Raw genomic sequence first — 20197 nt, 5'->3', positions numbered from 1 at the left:
GGAGGGAGGGAGGGAGGAAGGAAGGAAGGAAGGAAGGAAGGAAGGAAGGAAGGAAGGAAGGAAGGAAGGAAGGAAGGAAGGAAGGAAGGAAAGAAAGAAAAGAAAAGAAAAGAAAAGAAAAGAAAAGAAAAGAAAAGAAAAGAAAAGAAAAGAAAAGAGAAAAGAAAAGGAAAGAAAAGAAAAGAAAGAAGACCTCTCTGGATCTACTCAGTTCTGCTTTTGGTTTGACTTGGTTTTTCTTTTAAGACAGGGTCTTTCACTCTGTGGCCCAGGATGGAGTGCAGTGGCACAATCCCAGCTCACTGCAGCCTCAACCTCTATGATCAAGCTATCCTCCTGCCTTGGACTCCTGAGCATCTGAAACTATAAGCACACATTACCACCTCTGGCCTTAGCTCTGCATTTCTGACATTCAGTCTCTCCTGCTCCCTACAAACACCAACCTGTACCTTCCCTGGGACCAAGACTTACATTAAAAAGAAGATGAGGCACAGACAGATACAGAGCAGGGCCATGACACCAGCACCACCAAGGGCTGCAGGAACCACGCCTGTCCTGAGGTTCAATCTCGCTGCAGAAAAGAGGGGGGTGCAACAACTCACTCTCAGGACTCAGACTCTTGTCCTCCCACCTGCTGGGCAACTTGCTCCAGGGCCCTGCTCAGACAGGAGATGAAGAACCCTGTTCTCCCCACCACCAGTCCAGCCTCTCTCTCCTACCATCCATCGCTCTGGGATCCATGCCCCTCTCCTCAGGCCCCTGCCCTCTGCAATACGCCCCCTGACCTTGCAGCAGCAAGACAGAGCCGCTCTGGGACCCATAGATGTTCCAGCCCTTGCAGTTGACTTTGAGGCCAGAGGTGAGCCCACCGTGGAGAATCAGGGAGCTGTTGGTCCAGGGCCTGGCTGAGCTGGAGTTGACCTTGAATGAGCCCTGGCTGCTGTTGCCCTCCAGTGGCTTCTCCCCAAGCCACCAGCACAGGGAGGGGGCCGGCCAGGCTCGAAAGGAGCAGCTGCAGTGCAGACTCTCAGCCTCCCAGGAGCAGGAGGGACCCAGCAGCTGTGGGGAGGCTGTGGGGAGGGAGGACAGGACTCAGCAGGGAGCCTCTTCCCTCTTTAATACCATACAGTTCCTGCTCCAGCTGCCCCCACACTCACAGTAAACTGAGAGATTCAGAAAAATGTGCAGGGAGCCCAGTGGGTGCTGAGCACGGCAGGTAAAGACTCCTTCTTTTGCAAACTCTACTCGAGGAAGCGCCAAGATCCCAGTATCGGAGATGGGGGTGGCGTTCGGGGCAGAGGATGCCTGGAACCAGCTCAGGTGTGCAGGGGGATTGCTGGGAGCTTCACAGAGCAGCCACAGAGCCTGGCCCTCCAGGACCTGAAGGGTCGAGGTGTTTTGCAGGATCTCTAGGGCTTTGGGGAGAGAGGGGCGGGGAGAGAGAGATGGGGTCAGGGAGGCTGACAGTCCCTATTGTTCCCTCCTTCCCAGGATCCAGATGACATCTCCCTCTCCTCCCCTGGCCATGCTGGCTTGGTTCCATCCCGGTTCAAACGCTGGGCCTTTGCACACTCAGGAAACTGACCGAAACTGTCTGAGTCTCATGTCTCCAGAGGAGGCTCAATATCTCACTGGTACATGCCTGGACTGTGGTGGAAAGAGGACAGAGAGCGCCCCTGTGGCATTGGGAAATACAGTCCGATAGTGCGGCAGGACATAAGACTGAGAGCGCAGGAGTGGAAGGGTGAGAGGAGAAGAACCACAGAGCTAGGCTGACTGAGATGACAGGGACATGGATTGGTCCTTGGTGACTGTGGGAAGAACCAGACCACAGGAGGGATGGGAGATGGGAGGGGTCTAAAGTCTGTTCACCGCTTTGAGCAGAGTGCATGAGTGTGCACCTGTGTGCGTGTGCATGTGTATGTGCATGTGTGCGAGTGCGGGTGTATGTGCATGTGTGCATGTGTATGTGTGTGTGTATGTGCGTGTGTGCGTGCATGGTGTATGTGCATGTGTGCATGTGCATGTGTATGTGCATGTGTGCATGTGCGAGTGTATGTGCATGTGTGCGTGCGTGGTGTATGTGCATGTGTGTGTGCGTGTGCATGTGTATGTGCGTGCGTATGTGTGTGTGTGAGTGTGCGGGTGTATGTGCATGTGTGCGTGTGTAGTGTATGTGCGTGTGTATGTGTGTGTGTGCGCGTGTGTGCATGGGTGGTGTGTGTGCATGTGAGCGTGTGCATGTGTATGTGCGTGTGCATGTGAGTGTGTGCATGTGCGTGTGTGCATGCGTGCCTGCACATGGGGCTCACAGAAGGTGGAAGCCAGAAGACAGTAATTCTCATTCTTGCTCTTCCCAAATCTGATTCCATTCAAGCTCTGATTCTCTACATCTGCTCAGAGACAGACCCAGAGGCAGGTCCCAGCTTCAGAGAGGAGAAGGTCTTTCCTACCTGTGCCATTCCTGAAGATGGTGATGTTCTGTGGAGCATCTGGGATAAAAAGATATAACCTTGGCTTCAGCAGTGAGGAGTGAGATGGGCATGGGCCCAGGAGGTACCCAAAGAGGAGCCACAGAAACCCACCAAGTGGGGAAGGCTGTCCTGGCTCACTCCCTCCCAGATCCCAAGGCTCAGATCCACGCACAAGGCTTCTCAAGTTATTGTTTTCTTTCTCTCTTACACACACACACACACTCTCCCACTGCCCATGGGGACCCAGCTGTGTCCCCAGCACCACTCACAGGAGACATTGAGCTGGACGGTTCTCTCCGTGGTCACCTGAGCTCCTCGGTATTTCACCTGACAGGTGAGGTTGGTGCCATGGTCCTCGGGCCTCGGGGTGAGGGTGAGCTCCGAGGAGCGGGTGGTTTCGGGGTCCAGGAGGCTGAGGGCATCCCCCGTCCAGGAGAATGTGAGAGGTCGTCCCACTTCACAGGATCCCGGAAGGCTGCAGCTCAGCCTTGTGAGGCGGCCGGACTCCAGAGGCTCCAGAAAATGGACGTCGGGTTTCTCTGTCAGGGCTGAGGAGGAGACAGGGAGATACCTGGGCCCCAGGGGCTTGAAGACGTACGGTGTGACCCTGAGAGTGGCCAGGCCTCAGGCCCCGACCTGCCCCAAGTCCTACACCTCCTCCAACCGCCCCTGCCCAGGTCCTGTCCCTGTGCTCACACGGGGGTCTCCACGTCCCAGGGTCCTCTCCAAGGGCCCCCGCCATACCTGTCACCTCCAAGTTCAGCTTATTCTGTAAGAAGGTATGTTTTACATGCCCTCCTCTCTCCACGCGGAAAGAATAGCTTCCCGTGTCCTCCATTCTGGCATCTCCGATGCTCAAGGAGCAGTTCTTCTTCAAGACATCCCCAAGGAGGCGGAATCGGTCCCGGGTCCCTGGCTTCACTCTTCTGTCTGGGTTGTTTGTGGCCACAGGCTTACCATTGTATGGGCTCTCCCCGTTCGGGAACCAGTAGATGTAGAGTGGGGAAGGGGAATACCAGGCAGTCCAGGGGTAAGAGAAGGAGCAGGGCACAAGGACGCACAGACCCTCCTGTACCGTCACCGACTTCTGCACTTGCAGCTCGTACCCTGGCTCCTCCTGCAGGGACCCTGGCGGGACACAGAGGCTCAGCTGCAGCTCCAGCCCCACCTTCTCACCCCCGTGCCTGTCCCTCCTCCCTCAGCTCACTCACCCCCCCACAGCAGGGGCAGCAGCAGCAGGGGCAGCATGTCTCCATCCACCAGGGCCCCAGCCCGGTCCCAGGTCCCTCTGTCAGGGAAGGAAATGCCCCAAATGTGGGGTGGGGCTGAGGAAGCCCCGACAGGAAGCCGGTGGGTGAGTGAGAGCTGTGGCTGTAGACAGAAGGAGAACTTGGGCATCACGTGCTGTCTGGGTGAGGCGGGGGCTGGGAGGCCATCCTGCTCCCACCCCCACTGGATGGCGCAAGTGAAGATTCTGAGACCCCCAGACGATGCGAGGCTTGTCCAGCTGGGGATCTGGAGGTGATCACCCCTCAAATGATGTTTCAGTCATGAGTGAAATCCTCAGGTGGGGTGAATGCAGAAAGAAAAGAGAGAGGAGGGCTTGTCCTGGTGATGAAGTGAGATGTCAGAACCACCCTCCACCCAAAAACCATGAAACATTCTGGAAATACATAATTTTAAATTTGATTTTAAATGTTCAAAGTGACCAGGCACGGTAGCTCATGCCTCTAATCCCAGCACTTTGGGATGCTGAGGTGGGAGGATTGTTTGAGCCGGGGAGTCTGAGACCAGCCTGGGCAACATAGCAAGACCCCATCCCTAGAAGAAATAAAAGCTATTAGCTGATGTGGTGACACACCTATAGTCTCAGTTCCTCTGGAGCACTGAAATAGGAGGATTCCTTGAGCCCAGGAGTTTGAGGTTGCTGTGAGCCATGATTGCACCACAGCATTCCAACCTGGGCAACAGAGTGAAACCTTGCAAAAAAAAAAAAGTTCAAAAGTGCTGGAAAAAATTTTTCTTTGACCCAAATTGAGTGGAGGGTCAGAATATGAGAGAGCTGAAGCACTCTTATGTTAAGAAGATTCTTGGGACATACCACAGTCCAGTTTGGGTCTTGATGGACCTCAGGGTTTTATAGGATGGCGGTGAAACACAAGCCCCTGCTAAAGTCTCATCCTGTTAAGGAGCTACAGAAGCAAATTTGCCACCATCAGGCTAATGAAGCTCAATCTTCAATGCCCTCCCTTCGAGGGTCCACTTTTCAGAAGCCCAGAAGGGGCCCAAGCAATGTGTGGAAATAACCTGCATTGTTACTGCTCTTTTATGAAAGAAATTTTATAATAGTTTCCCAAAATTTAACAATGATCTTAACAAATGGTCACATTCTGATTAATGTGTTGTGAGAATAAAGACAGTTTCTTAAGCTATCAATGGTCAAAACAAATGTCAACCTCCCATGCCCGAAGAAATACCGACTTCTCTTTCTAGTCTATCTATAAAAATTATATTATAAAATTATTCTCCAATATTGGCCGGGTGTGGTGGTTCACATCTGTAATCCCAAGCACTTTGGGAGGTTGAGGCGGTGGATCACCTGAGTTCAGGAGTTCAAGACCAGCCTGGTCAACATGGTGAAACCTTGTCTCTACTAAAAGTACAAAAATTAGCCAGGCGTGGTGGTGCACACCTATAGTCCCAGCTACTCCAGAGGCTGAGGCAGGAGAATCACTTGAACCCAGGAGGCAGAGGTTGCAGTGAGCCAAGATCACGGCACTGCACTCCAGCCTGGGTGACCGAGCAAGACTCTGTCTCAAAAAAAACAAAACAAACAAACAAACAAACAAAATCTCCATTATGAAGGCAATCAAAGAATATCAGTCAAAAATATAGGGAAAAAGTATGCAGGTATAGCAGACAGGTAGACTACACTATTAATGAAAATAGTATGCCATTTTTCTGAGTTGTCTCATATTTTGGCATTTTAGATTTTGTGATTTGATGTGTTTTCTCAGTCCAAACATCATCCCATGTGTGCCAAATTTTGTATTTTTGTATTTTTTTTCCTAAAGAGTCACAAAGACTCTCTTCTTAACCGTACTTATGAAAGTTCCTCTGAGCCCTTTTTTCAACTAGGCTTTGTCCTTGGGACTGCCTTGTCCAGCTGTAGCAAGAATCCTGCTAAGTCGGTTTTGCAAGACTCTTGATATCTGATCACCTTCACTATCTGATCAAATTCCCTAGCCCTCACCCTTGCTATCTGATCATGCTGGCCTGCTTTCAGCAAGAATCCTGTTCAGTCAGTTTAGAAAGAATCCCGGTATCTTCAGCATCTCCTCTTAGTAGTTTTCCATCCACTGACATACACACCCAGCCTCCCTCACCTGCTGCACCGTGTGTCTTGGCTATAAATCCCCCTTGTCTTTGCTGTATTCCGAGTTGAACCTGATCTCTCTACATTATTGCACTAGTCTTTTTTTTTTAATTGATTTCTGTTTGGTTTTTTTTTTGACAGGGTCTCACTGTGTTGTCCAGGCTGGAGTACAGTGGTGCAACCTTGGCTCACTGCAACCTCCCCTTCCCAGGTACAAGCGATTCTTCTATCTCAGCTTCCTGAGTAGCTGGGAGTACAGGCGCATGCCACTATGCCCTGCTTATTCTGTATTTTTAGTAAAGATGGGAGTTTCACCATGTTGGTCAGGCTGGTCTCGAATGCCTGACCTCAGGTAATCTGCCCAGTTTGCCTCCCAAAGTGCTGGGATTACAGGCATAAGCCACCGTGCCTGGCCTGCACTAGTCTTGATACCTGTCTCAGTCATCCTGAATAGCCAATGTTAACAGGTGTCAGAATAATTTTTTCTTTTTTCTTTTTCTTATTGCAAATTCTGAACCTAATTTCTCATTTGAACTGTGAAAGTGATTCATCATACCGGCTAGTAGGATCTAAAGATAAAGACTCGATTATGAAGGAACATGGCATTTTTGTCTTTATGTTAAAATCTTTATATTATAGCCCGGCGAGGTGGCGGGCGCCTGTAGTCCCAGCAACTCGGGAGGCTGAGGCAGGAGAATGGCGTAAAAACCCGGGAGGCAGAACTTGCAGTGAGCTGAGATCCGGCCACTGCACTCCAGCCTGGGCGACAGAGCAAGACTCCGTCTCAAAAAAAAAAAAAAAAAATCTTTATATTAAATTCCCTCTGCTAAAATACATAGTATGGTTTCTGTTTTCACATCAGCCCTTAACTAATTAAATCTCAAGAGATGAATGAATGAGCATTGGGTGATTTCAAATCCCTTTATGATATAATTCATAGCCAACTAGAAATTCTCTTTAAAGAATTTCCCAAACAAGATAAAGGGTGTCTTCAGCAAACATCATATGCCTAATGAAGTAGCTTCAGGTCCTAGCATAAGAAGACAATAAAAATAAGTAAAAGGTACAGCAATTACAATGAAATTTTAACAGAGGTCTTTATCAATGACATGATTGCGTATATAGAAAAATCCAAAAATATATACAGATACATTTGAAGCCTTAATAAAATATTTACAAGACTGCCAGAGATTAATCAAATTACAAAATCAGTTGTCTTTCCACATCACAGTAATAAACAAAAATGAAATTTTATAAAAGATGCCTTTGACAAAAGCTTCAAAAATTATGATATAATTTTTGAATATATAGAATATATCTAACTATTAGAGATCTATCTAACAAAAATATATATATGTCCCCTCTATGGAGGAAATTATAAATCTGTATTGAAGGACATTAAAGATGTAAATAGGCTGGGCACAGTAGCTCACGCCTGTAATGCCAACACTTTGGGAGGCCGAGGTGTGTGGATCACCTGAGGTCAGGAGTTCGAGACTGGCCTGGCCAACCTGGTGAAACCCCGTCTCTACTAAAAATACAAAAATTAGCTGGGCGTGGTGGCAAGCGCCTGTAGTCCTAGCTACTCGAGAGTCCAAGGTAGGAGAATCACTTGAACCTGGGAGATGCAGGTTGCAGTGAGTTTAGATTGCACTATTGCACTCCAGCCTGGGCGACAGAGTGAGACTCCATCTCAAAAAAAAAAAAAAAAGTAAATAAATTGAAAAAGAGGCCATGTTGATGAGTTTGAGAACAATATTCTTCTCAAATACTGTACAAATGTCAATTTTACCCAACAATCTACAGCGTCAAAGGAATGTCATACAATCTCCCGGGTGATTTTTGTGCAACTTGATAACTCTATTGTAAAATTTACACTAAAGTAGAAATGTTCAAGTATGATCAAGACAATCATGAAGAACAATGAATGGCTTTGCAAGATAAAAAGATGTATTATAACATTATAGAAAATATGACCATTTCAGGCTGGGCACAGTGGCTCACGTCTGTAATCCCAGCACTTTAGGAGGCTGAGGCAGATGGATCACTTAAGGTCAGGAGTTTGAGAGCAGCCTGACCAACATGGTGAAACCCTGTTTCCTTTTCTAAAAAATAACAAAAATTAGCTGGGCATCATGGCATGTGCCTGTAATCTCAGCTGCTTGGGAGGCTGAGGCATAAGAACTGCTTGAACCCAGGAGGTGGAGGTTGCAGTGAGCTGAGATTGTGCCACTGCATTCCACCCAAGGTGACAGAGTGAGACTGTCTCAAATTTTTAAAAAATTGAGAAAATAGGCCCATTTCAATGGTTCACACTTGTAATACCAGCACTGTGGGAGACCGAGGCAGGAGGATTACTTGAGTCCAGGAATTCAAGACCAACCTGGGCAGCATGGTGACACCCCATCTGTACAAAACACACAAAAATTAGCTGGGCACGGTGGCTCATGCCTGTAGTCTCAGCTACTTGGGAGGCTGAGGCAGGAGGATCACTTGAGCCCAGGAGGTGGAGGTTGCAGTGAGCCAAGATTGTACCACTGCACTCCATCCGAGGTGACAGAGTGATAGAGTGAGACCTTGTCTGAAAAAAAAAAAAAGACCATTATGTATTGACCAAGTAGAACAAAATTGAGTACCTGGAAATAGACCTCAACCACAGGAAACATCGTGTGCCATACAGGAAGTGGCAAATGATAAATTTTTCTTTTTATTTATTTTGATTTTTATTTATTTGTTGTTTTTTTTTTTTTTTGAGACAGTGTCTCTGTCACGCAGGAAGGAGTACAATGGTGTGATCAGAGCCCACCACAGTCTGAATTTCTCTGGGTTCAGGCAATCCTCCCATCTCAGCCTCCCGAGTAGCTGGGACTACAGGAATGCACCACTACTCTTGGCTAATTTTTTAATTTTTTGTAGAGACAAGGTCTCACTATGTTGCCCAGGCTGGTCTCGAACCTCTGGGCTCAAGCAGTCCTCCCACCTCAACCTCCCAAAGTGTTGGGATTACAGGCACCAGCCACTGTGCCCGGCCAACTGTTCAAAAAATATATGGGCAAAACTTAATGCAATCAAGTTTGCAGTAAATTTACAATGAAATTTGACCCCCAGCTCATACATAAAAGTCAAGTACAGGTAGCTTGAAGACCTAAATATGACAGAGGAAACAATAGGGCTGTTAGAAAATAATATAGCAGGAAATCACTATGAACTTGAGGTAGGAAAGGATTTCTGAACAAAACATAAATAACACTATTTATTTATTTTTATCATTTATTTATTTATTTATTATTTTTGAGATGGAGTCTCGCGCTGTCACCCAGGCTGGAGTGCAGTGGCATGATTTTGGCTCACTGCAACCTCCGCCTCCTGGGTTCAAGCGATTCTCCTGCCTCAGCCTCCTGAGTAGCTGAGACTACAAGTACCCACCACCACGCTCAGCTAATTTTTGAATTTTTAGTAGAGATGGGGTTTCACCATGTTAGTCAGGATGGTCATGATCTCCTGACCTCGTGATCCGCCCACCTCAGCCTCTCAAACTGCTGGGATTACAGATGTGAGCCACCATGCCCGGCCAATAACACTATTTATAAAAAGAAAGATTGAAAACTTGACCCCTGGCCCAGACCCTGAGCTCTACCTCTCTGAGGTCTTGCCTCCACAGGACCTGCACATCCAAAGGTCTTGTATCCCCAGGACCCTGACATCCTACCCCAGCTCCCACAAGCCATGCTAAGGAGGCTGGTTCTCTCCATGCTTCTCTAGCTTCCAAAGGGGAAAACTGAAGGGCACCTGCAGAGCACCTGAAGCCCAGAAGTAAAGGTGACCACTGAGACAAGGAGTGAGGTAGCAGTGATGGGTCTCAGGTCCCTGAGAGGGGAAGGCAACACCTTTTTGAGAGAAGGTAATGGGTGGTTCCTCTTCACTGGGCTCCAGGGTCCCTTCTGAGTGATGAGTAACAAGAGATTTCATCCTAACTCCATGTGTGGCCCCACCCTGGTCTCCACCTCTTGTTGCTCACTCTTGGAGAATTTGTGCCCCTGTCACTCTCACAGTGACTCCTTAGGTAAAAGGTATATGTTATACCACATCCTCTTAAGATATATCTCCCACTAACTCCCATCTGGAATCCCCCAGTTCTCAGAGAAGAGTTATTGTCCTGGGAGCAACTGAGGAGGTGACATTGATCTTGGGAATTATATTTTTTATTTTCACCCTCTCCTTTGTGATCACTAGAGCACAGTTACCACGTGCCTGGCTACAGTGAGTTTTAGGATTCCAGGATCCCAGGTGTAGGAGGATGTACAGAACATTAGGTCACTTGTTTCCTTGGGTGAGAGACAGAGATACCTGCAGTGCCAGCCCCAAACCCCACCTGGTCCTCTCTGGCATTTGTCCCACTCAACACTAGAGTCATCTCTCAAGCTGGAGATTCCAGATCTTGCCCAGGGACAGCTTCTTTCCCCCAACCCCCATCCTCTGTGCTGTCTATTAAGAGCAAGAAACAGTTGGGGTGAGGGAAGAGGAAATTGCAACCAGAAGCCACAAGATATAGACAGAAGGGCAGAAGAGGAAATTTCCCCACAAACTCTACCAGGAAAGCTTGGCCCCAAGGGCAAGGAAGAGGCCAGGCTGGCCCACCTCAGGGGCACAATGCCCATCCTAATAAAAGTAAAGTAACACAAAATACAGAATTGGGTGAAAGAAGGAAAAAAGAAATTGGGGTAAAGAAATCACCATTTTCCCATTCAAGAAGGGCTACAGAATTTGCCTTGAGACAGGAGTGTGTATATAGTTTATCACTACTTTGTTTTCAAATCAAACTGGTGATAGTATTTTTACTGAGCTGAAATTCAGATGACAAAATTACTACTGGTAATTTTGGATGTATACACTTTTGAAGGATGAGGTGAAGAGGAAGTTAAAATGATGCTGGATAAAAAAAGGAACATGAACATTAAGGCTCCCCCTTATGGAGGATAGAGAAAGCATTTTTTAAAGTTCTGGATTCAGTGGCAATGAGTGAGGATTTGGGGGATGACCTCTTGGACTCAACAACGTGGTGATAGGACACAAATCCAGTGAAAGACTTTCTGTGGTGGGGATGAATGGTGAATTTCTGCAACACGATGTCTAGCATCCAATTTAACCTACTTATCCTGAAGGGCCATTCCCTTCTGCTGCTCCCAAACCTTGAATGAAAAGTGCTACCCAAAATATATGTGTACAAAGTGCTGGGAAAGGCAGGAAAGAAGTCTTTGTTCTCATGTTTGGGGAAGGGATACCAGCTTGCATATGTCAGTCGCCCATTATCCTCAGGAACTCTCCCACAAATTGTGGTTAAGTTGGCAGCTTTGGATTCTCTGTGATTCTTAAGCATGAGAGATCCAGTTACTTTCTGGGGATCTTAAAATCTGAACAGGATGCAAGATTTGGGAACTACTGGTTCATACCATCAAAACTTAAATCTGCTCTTAAACTCTTGGAAGATATCAGCCTGGTACAGTAAAATTTTAACAAATTCAAAGCAGGAGAGGAGGAGCTGAAAACAAAGTTACAACCTGTGACTGAGTTGATGGTATGATAAATTGAGGCAGGAATTATGTGGAGGCAATTATGAAGGACTCCAATTAGGAGAGGTGTGGACTGAGAGCACACTCTGGTAGCTATGAAGTCTTTACTTTTGATTGGGCATCCATTGGATAGATATATTTAGCTTGCATTTCTATTATGTTTGACTGAAAGTGTTGACCAAAAAATGTTTTATTTTGGTAAAATAATGCATAACACAAATTTTAATATTTTAACCATTTTTAAGTGTATGGTTCAGTGGCATTGAGTATATCCATCTTGTTGTACAACTATCACAACCATCCATCTCCAGAACTTTTTCATCTTTCCAAACTGAATCTGTGTACTCATTAAACACTGACTCTCCATTTCCTTCTCACCCCAGCCCTTGGCAAGCGTCATTCTACTTTCTGTATCTATGCATTTGACTACTCTAGGTATCTCATATAAGTAGACTCATATGACATTTGTCCTTTTCTGTCTGGTTTATTTCACCTAGCATAACGTCTTCAAAGTCATCCATGTTAAAACGTTTGTTAGAACTGCATTCTGTTCTAAAGCTGAATAAGATTTTATTTGATGCATGCTACGTTTCATTTATCCATGTATCCACTGATGAACATTTATGTTGCTTCCATGTTTTGGCTATTATCAATAATGCTGCTGTGAACCTTAGTGTACAAATATCAGACCCCCTGCTTTCAATTCTTGGGGGTGTCTACTTAGAAGTGGAATTGTGGAATTGCTGAATTACATAGCAATTATATGCTTTGTTTTTTAAGGAATTTTCATAACATCTTCCATAGTGACTGCACCATTTTACATCCCACCAGCAATGCACAAGGGTTTCAATTTCTCCAAATCTTCACTAATATTTGTTATTATCTGGTTTTGTTTTGTTTTTTAATAGTGGTCATTCTAACGTGTATGAAGTGGTATCTCCTAATGGTTTTGATTTGCATTCCTGTAATTATTACTGTTTATAGAATTGTATAAGTCTTTATGCATTAGAAATTATAAATTTGTTTTCCATATTTTGATATTGAGAAGTATTAAAATAATATGAACTTACTCAACTTACCTTTCAAAATTGGGAGATCTAGCACTCTCCTTATGACAGTGATTAACTGGAGATGAACAGGAACTGCCTCTTTCACTTTGCCACACTTTCTATTATGTACTGTGGTGGTCCAAGCTGTCTCTTCCAACAAAGTTACCCAAACAATAAAGAGAGGAAAAACATAGGATGGAAAAGATAAATTGTTTTAGTCCATTTGGGCTGCTATAACAAAATACCTTAGGCTGGGTGATTTATAAACAACAGAAATTTATTTTTCATAGTTCTGGAGGCTGGGAAGTCCAAGATCAAGGTGCCAGTGGATTCGGTGTCTGGAGAGAATTCTCTGCTTCCCATATAGTATCTTTTTGTGGTATCCTCGCATGGCAGAAGAGGAAAACACACTTCCTTCTATTTCTTTTATGAGGACACTAGTCCCATTCATAAGGATGGCCCCTTTATGAGTCAATCACTTCCCAAAAGGCCCCAACCTCCCTTAATACCATCATCTTGAGGTTTAAGATTTCAACACACAAATTTTGGGAAGACACACATTTCTATTGTAGCATAAATAGAGTATATCAAGAGTGAAAGCATATAGAAAAGAAGTAAATATTGCACTCTCTTTGCTACGTGCACTTAGGGAACTTAAAAGAAAAATACCTGAGGTGTATAAAATTTAAATTCATGAAAAAAATGAAGAAATTATAAAAGCAGCAAGACATAGGCAGATATTATCTTAGATGGAACCACAATAAGAAACTGATGACTGAATTGTCATGAGAAACTCACCACCCTCCAAAGTGGAATGACATCTCCAAAAGGTTAAAAGAAAAATGCAAAGCTAGAATTCTACATTTTGGAAAATTATCCTTCAAAACGAAAGAGAAGGAGTAGTGCTTTTATTACGAAGGAGTAAGCTCCTAGCAGAGTGAACCCACCACAACAAAACAAAACAAACAAAAAACAATCCTTACAAGTTATAAGCTTTGAATGGGGAAAAAAATCTACTTGGAAAATGGGATAAAAGAAAATAGATTCTGGATGGGAGTCAAAATTTGGGGAAGGGGACCAACAAGGAATAAATAGCTTTATTCCAATGCTAGGCCAGAGCTACAATGCAGAAATGGGCTGCTCAAATTCTAATAGAACTTCCATCTTTCTGGACTGAGAAACAAGGGATGAAGCCCGGGGCAACTAGGAACACTGAAACATGAGGTGAGAATTCTGGAAAGGAGAGAGCTAGGGAAAAGGAACTCCAGCTTCTGAGTATAAATGCCTCCATGTCCCTGACTGACCTCAGAACCATGTATGTGTAGGGCATACAACAAGCACTGCAGGTAAAGATGACAGAATTGCTATGAGACTTGAGCTGTCACCCATCACAGGCAAGGAATAGTCTGCAATTTGACTTGAACCAAATTATTTGCCTGCTTTAAAAAAATACTCTTTAAAGTAATATAACTTGCTGCAGAGTCTCCACAATGTAACCTTAAGAACATTTAGGATCCAATCCAAAGCTACTCAACATATGAAAACACAGGAACATAGGACCTACCTGAATGTAACAACACACAGAAAAGGGGAAAAGTGAAAGGCAATACACAGAGGCCAATGCTGAGATGACCAAGTGATAGAAACAACAGTAGGACTTTAAAGCAGCTACTATAACTATGCTCAAGGAGATAAAGGAAAACATAGTCATAATGAATAAAGACATAGGAAATCTAAGCAGTGATATAGAACGTATTTGTTTTAAAAGAGCAAATGAAAATTTTGAAACTGAAAACTGCAATACAGTATCTAAAATTTTCAAGGAAATGGATAACTAAAGAAAGATCCAGTGAATGTGAAGATAGATCAATGAAAATTATTCAACCTGGAAAAAAGAGAAAAAATATTAAAACTAATAGGAAACAGAGACTCAGGGACCTGTGAGACAATATAAATACATGTAACTACTTGTAACTGGAGTCCTGAAGGAAGAGGAAAGACAGAATGGAACAGACAAAAATATTTGAATAAAACATCCAAAACATCCTAAATTTGGTAGAGATGTGAAAGAAACCAAAGATTTAAAGCAATCCCTCATAAAAATAATATCCAGCCCCAACAAATGGATGAAGAAGTACTCAGTCTCATTAGTAAGTGGGTAAACTTAAGTTCAAAACACTAGCAAAATACTATTACACACTCTCCAAATTGGAAAACTTTTAGATGTCTGAAGATGTCAAGTGCTGGTAAAGAGTGGAACACTGAAAGACAAAAATTGTTCCCATCACCATCTAATAAATTGAAGATATTCATGTACCATGAGGATGCTGCTCATCAGACCTGATGTCTGATCCTCTTGGCAAGTAGGCTGTCTGTGGGAGAGGAAGGAATTGGTTCTGGGTTAAGGGTAATTCCTGTGCAACACTAGAGGTCCCCAGCTTCTCTTCGTTCTGGAGCCAGATTCACAGACAGAATCTCAGAGCAAAGAAGATATTTATTGTCTGAGTCCTGGGAGTGGGGATTGGAGGCCCAGGATGTAAGTGGGGGCAGGACAAGCAGTGGATGGAATAGTAAAGAAATCTGAGCCCGTGAGCATTTGGGGTGATGAGTCAGTGAGGCTGGGAAATCCTCTTGGTAACATCCCCAGTTGACCCTCTGTGTCCTGAGGAAGACAGGAGTTTATCCTGGCCTCCAAAGCTCTTCCCATCTTGGAGAGTCTCAGCATCTGCAGTGAACACAGAGCTATGGTTGTAGGGGAGGGTCTGGACTCCGTAGGAATGAAAGAGCTATGCCAGCTGGTGTAGAACAAGGGAAGGCTATAGATTAGAAGAAAGATGACTCCCAAAGAGATTTCTCACCCCAGCAAAGTTAATACCCAAGGTCAGGAGCCCTCCTGCTGCCCCCTCAGAGACAGAGTAAAAATGTGGAAGTGGGGGAGAGACAGGGAGGAATTGGTGCCAAGATCAAATCTCCACCCACACTACTCAAAGCCCACCCAGGACCCAGGTGATCTGCAACCAGCTCCTAACATTTACCCTGCCCTGAGAGCAGGGGATGTGCTTCCAGCATGAGGGAGCTCCATGATGTTCTGGTCTAAATGAACTTAACCAGATCCTTCCGGCCTCTTCCTGCTGCCCTGACCTAAGCTGAAAACTGAGGACTCTGCCGCTTAGTGACATGTCCATTCCCCAGCCAACAGGTTTTGTCTCTCCCAGGGCATGGAGGTCCTGGGACGACAGTGATTCACAGGCCATGCTCAACAGTGGTTCTCTCTGTGGTTGCCTCAGCTCCAGAAAATGGCACCTGAACAGTTAGGCTGTTTCTGATCTCCTGGAGAACCAAAGTGAAGGTGAGCATTAAAGTACAGGGCATCTCAGGCCCCCAGGTGGAGAGAATAGGTGTTATTCAAGAGAAATTGAGGGTCATGTTCTCACCACAGTTTCTGGTTGGCTACTCTCCATAGCATGAATAGCAGAGGGTCCTCTTGAAGCTGGGCTTTGATGCCTCCTCCAGTCCCCATCTTCTTGCTGTCTCCTTGAGAAGACTTGTACCTGTCAGTCTCACGGCAAGGCTCTTAGGTCCCAGGGTACATCTCATATGAGAACTCCAAGTACCTCTCAGTTCCACCTACTTCAACAACCTGAGAGATTCTAGTCCTCAGGAAACTGTTGAATTGAGGGTCTCTAAGAAGTTAGAATCAACTTGGACTCTATTTTGTATATTTGGATCTAGAGTCATTTATAAACACTAGAAAAAAAAAAGATTGAATTAGCTGCTCACGTTTATTAGAGGTTTGTCCCAGACCATTAGCCACCAGCAGCTCCAACTCAATCTCCACTTGCATTCCTCACCCCCATTCTCTGCCCCCTCATTCCACTCAATAGTAAGAACTTATTGTCAAACGATGGTATGAAAATATTAAAAACAATCAGATATGTGAAATATACAACTGGTTACTTTCAATGAAGTGACAATAATGATGAAGATGATATAACAAAAGGAACTGTAAATCAGAAGACAATAGAGTGATATCTTTAACCTATCATCCAGATTTCCATACCCAAAGAATTCTTCAAAAATTAAATTAAAATAATATTTCATGTTTTAAAAAAACCTAACACAGCTGAACTCCAGTAGACTTGCAGTATAAACAAAAGTAAGTTCTTCAGTCTAAAAAGAAATAATTTTTGATAGAAGTCCTGAATTTCATGAGCGAATCATAACCATGTAGGTAATTTTTAACAGTTGTCATTGTTGAAATCAAACTATAATGTTCTATGAAGTTGATAACATTTACAGGTGTAAAATATAGGATAACAACAAAAATGGTAGGAGGAATGGTATACATATCTGAAGATATAGTTGTTCGTATTATTCAAGAGATAAAAATACTGATGCAAGAAAGATTGCAATATGTCAAGGATGCATATTTTAATAACTAGGCAACTATAAAAGAAAGTAATAAAAGGCAAATAAAAATTAAGAGGAGAAGACCGGGCGTGGTGGTTCATGCCTGTAATCCCAGTACTTTGGGAGGCCGAGGTGGGTGGATCACGAGGTCAGGAGTTCGTTAGAGACCAGCCTGACCAACATGGTGAAACCCTGTCTCTACTAAAAAATACAAAAATTAGCCAGGTGTGGTGGCACTCACCTGTAATCCCAGCTACTCAGGAGGCTGAGGCAGGAGAATCATTTGAACCTGGGAGGCGGAGGTTGCAGTGAACCAAGATCACGCCACTGCACTCCAACCTGGTGACAGAGTGTGACTCCATCTCAAAAAAAAAAAAAAAATATGAATTTTATAAAAAAAAAAAAAAAAAAATATGAATTTTATGGTATGCAAATTATATCTCAATGGAGCTGTTAAAAAAAACCGCAGTCGATATGGCCAGTTACAGTGGCTCATGCCTGTAATCCCCAGCACTTTGGGATACTAAGGTGGAGGGCTCACTTGAGCCCAAGAATTCAAGGTTACCATGAGCTATGCACGCCAACCTGAGCTACAGAGCAAAACTTTGTCTCAGAAACAAAGAAATCACAGTAAATAAATTGAAACAGAATACTAAAATATGTTTGAATAATCCCAAAACAGGGCAGGAAAATGGTAGAAATAAATAAATAAAATAAAATAAATAATAAAAAAGAAAAATAGTAGTAATAAAATGGTACACCTAAATTCAAGCATATCAATAATAACATTAAATGCAAATATTCTAAAAATTTTAGAGATTGTCAGAATGAGTTAAAATTAAAAGTGTGACCCATATATATGCTTTCTAAAATGTTCACCTCAAATATAATGAGGTGAGGCTAGAACTTAAAGGGTGTAAAAAGGCATACTATGCCAACACTAGTCAAAAGAAAACTGGAATGGCCATGTTAATAGCAGACAAAGTACACTTAAGAGCAAAGAAAATTACCAAGAACAAAAAGTGATGTTACATAATGTAAAACAGTTGATTCAGCCAACTGTGGAGGCAGGTGGATCACCTGAAGTGAGGAGTTCATGACCAGCCTGACTAACATGGTGAAACCTTGTCTCTACCAAGTACAAAAAAATTAGCCAGGCGTGGTGGTCCATGCCTGTAATCTGAGCTACTTGGGAGGCTGAGACAGGAAAATCACTTGTACCTGGGAGGCAGAGGTTGCAGTGAGCCGAGATTGCATCATCGCACACTCCAGCCTGGGCAACAAAAGTGAAACTCCGTCTCAAAAAAAAAAAAATTTTTTTTAAGTTGATTCTTTAAGAAGACATAAGAATTCTTAATATGTATGCACCTAACGACAGAGTTGCAAAATACATGACACAAAACTGATTGAACTGAAAGGAGAAACTGAAAAATCCAACATTATGATCAGAGACTCCAACATTCCTCTCTCAGTAATAGACTGAGCTAGTAGACAAAAAAGTTACCGGAGATAAAAGTGAACACCATCAAGCAACTATGTCTAATTGTCATTTAACATTCGTCCCATAGCAGGGCAACACACATTCTTTCCAAGCACACGGGGAGCATTCACCAAGATAGACCAGTGTCACAAGACAAACTTAACCAATATAAAAGACTCTCACCGTGGGTGAAAGTGAAAATTAGTTCAGACATTGTGGAAGACAGTGTGGCGATTCCTCAAAGACCTAAACACAGAAATACCATTCGACTCAGCAATCCCATTACTGGGTATATACTCAAAGGAATATAAATCATTCTGTTACAAAGACACATGCACACATATGTTCATTGCAGCACTATTAACAATAACAATGGCGTGGAATCAACCTAAACACCTATCAGTGGTAGACTGGATAGAGAAAATGTGGTACATATACACGGTGGAATACTATGCAGCCATAAAAAAGAATGAGGTTATGTCCTTTGCAGGGACATGGGTAGAGCTGGAGACCATTATCCTCAGCAAACTAACACAGGAACAGAAAACCAAATACCATATGTTCTCACTTATAAGTGGGAGCTAAATGATGAGAACATATGGATACATAGAGGTGAACAACACACACTGGGGCCTTTCAAAGGGTGGAAGGTGGGAGGAGGGAGAGGATCCGGAAAATGACTAATGGGTACTAGGCTTAATATCTGGGTGATGCAATAATCTGTACAACAAACTCCTATGACACTTTACCTATGTAACAAACCTGTACTTGTACCCCCTGAACTTAAAAGTTAAAAAAAAATCATATCAAGCGTGTGTATGTATTAAAATGGAACTAAAAAACAAATTAGTAACAATGTGTTTAAAATAAAACACCATTTTTAAACAATGTGTTTAAAAATAAAAAACCAGTAAAATCTGTAATCACTTAGAAATTAAACAACACACTTCTTTTCTTTTTTTCCTTTTTGTGGAGAACGAGGTCTCGCTGTATTACCCAGGCAGGTCTCGAACTCCTGGGCTCAAGCTATCCTCCCGCCTCTGCCTCCCTGAGAGCTGGGATTACAGGCGTGAGCCACCGCGCCCAGCCCAACATACTTCTAAACAATCCATGGATTAAAAAAAAATCTCAGGGGAAAGAAGGAAATATTTTGAACTAATATAAAAATACAACATAACAAAATTTTTGTGGTGCAGCAAAAGTGGTGATTAAAGGGAAAATGCAGAACCAGTGGATACAGAAGCCTGACTGCACGATATTCAAAGCAAAAAAACCCACCAAAACCAAAAATGAGCTGTTGATGAAACGTGTAACAACATGGATAAACCAGGAAAACCATACTGAAAATGAAAGCAGACCCTAAAGCATATATAATGTTTGATTGCAGCTATATGATGCATAGAACCTGACAATATAGATGGATATAGACAGAAGGAGAATCACTTGAACCTGGGAGGCGGAGGTTGCAGTGAGCTGAGATTTTGCCATTGCACTCCAGCCTGAGCAACAAGACAGAAATTCTGTCTCAAAAAAAAAAAAAAGACAATTTTTGTCTACAAACTCTCACAGAGGCATTAAAGAGTAAAATCGATTATGTTGTATTGTTTCATAAAAGTTTTGCTTATTTTATAATAATTGTATTGTATAATAATCACAGTGAGGTAGAGTTTTAACTGGAAAACAAATGCTGCCTGTCTGTGCCTATATGGATAAGGAAGTTGAGGAGACCAGAAATTCAAGTGTTAAGAAGGTAACTTTTGGCGGCCAGGCATGGTGGCTCATACCTGTAATCCCAGCACTTTGGAAGGCCAACGCAGTGGATTGCTTGAGGTCAGGAG

At 43.7% G+C, this 20197-nt stretch overlaps 1 protein-coding gene across 2 annotated transcripts in view; it reads right to left on the bottom strand.

The window, feature by feature from the left end:
• Positions 1 to 20197, bottom strand: part of LOC105514696 (sialic acid-binding Ig-like lectin 14) — a 39543-nt gene that overhangs the window by 15138 nt on the left and 4208 nt on the right. Inside the window, exons 1-7 of one of the 2 annotated variants that reach the window (XM_011946230.1) lie at positions 3686 to 3838; positions 3219 to 3602; positions 2744 to 3022; positions 2454 to 2492; positions 1158 to 1415; positions 786 to 1070; positions 472 to 571 (exon numbers count right to left, since the gene is read on the bottom strand). In XM_011946230.1, coding sequence (XP_011801620.1) covers positions 472 to 571; positions 786 to 1070; positions 1158 to 1415; positions 2454 to 2492; positions 2744 to 3022; positions 3219 to 3602; positions 3686 to 3722 — 1382 coding nt within the window. In that variant the 5' untranslated portion in view covers positions 3723 to 3838. Of the gene's footprint in view, positions 1 to 471; positions 572 to 785; positions 1071 to 1157; positions 1416 to 2453; positions 2493 to 2743; positions 3023 to 3218; positions 3603 to 3685; positions 3839 to 20197 lie in introns of those variants that run through there. The other variant, XM_011946231.1, reaches the window with a different exon arrangement.

Source organism: Colobus angolensis, unplaced genomic scaffold (assembly GCF_000951035.1).
Source record: "Colobus angolensis palliatus isolate OR3802 unplaced genomic scaffold, Cang.pa_1.0 Scaffold25, whole genome shotgun sequence".
In the NCBI taxonomy this organism is placed as follows: Eukaryota; Metazoa; Chordata; class Mammalia; order Primates; family Cercopithecidae; genus Colobus; species Colobus angolensis.
This window is presented reverse-complemented; position numbering and strand designations above follow the sequence as displayed.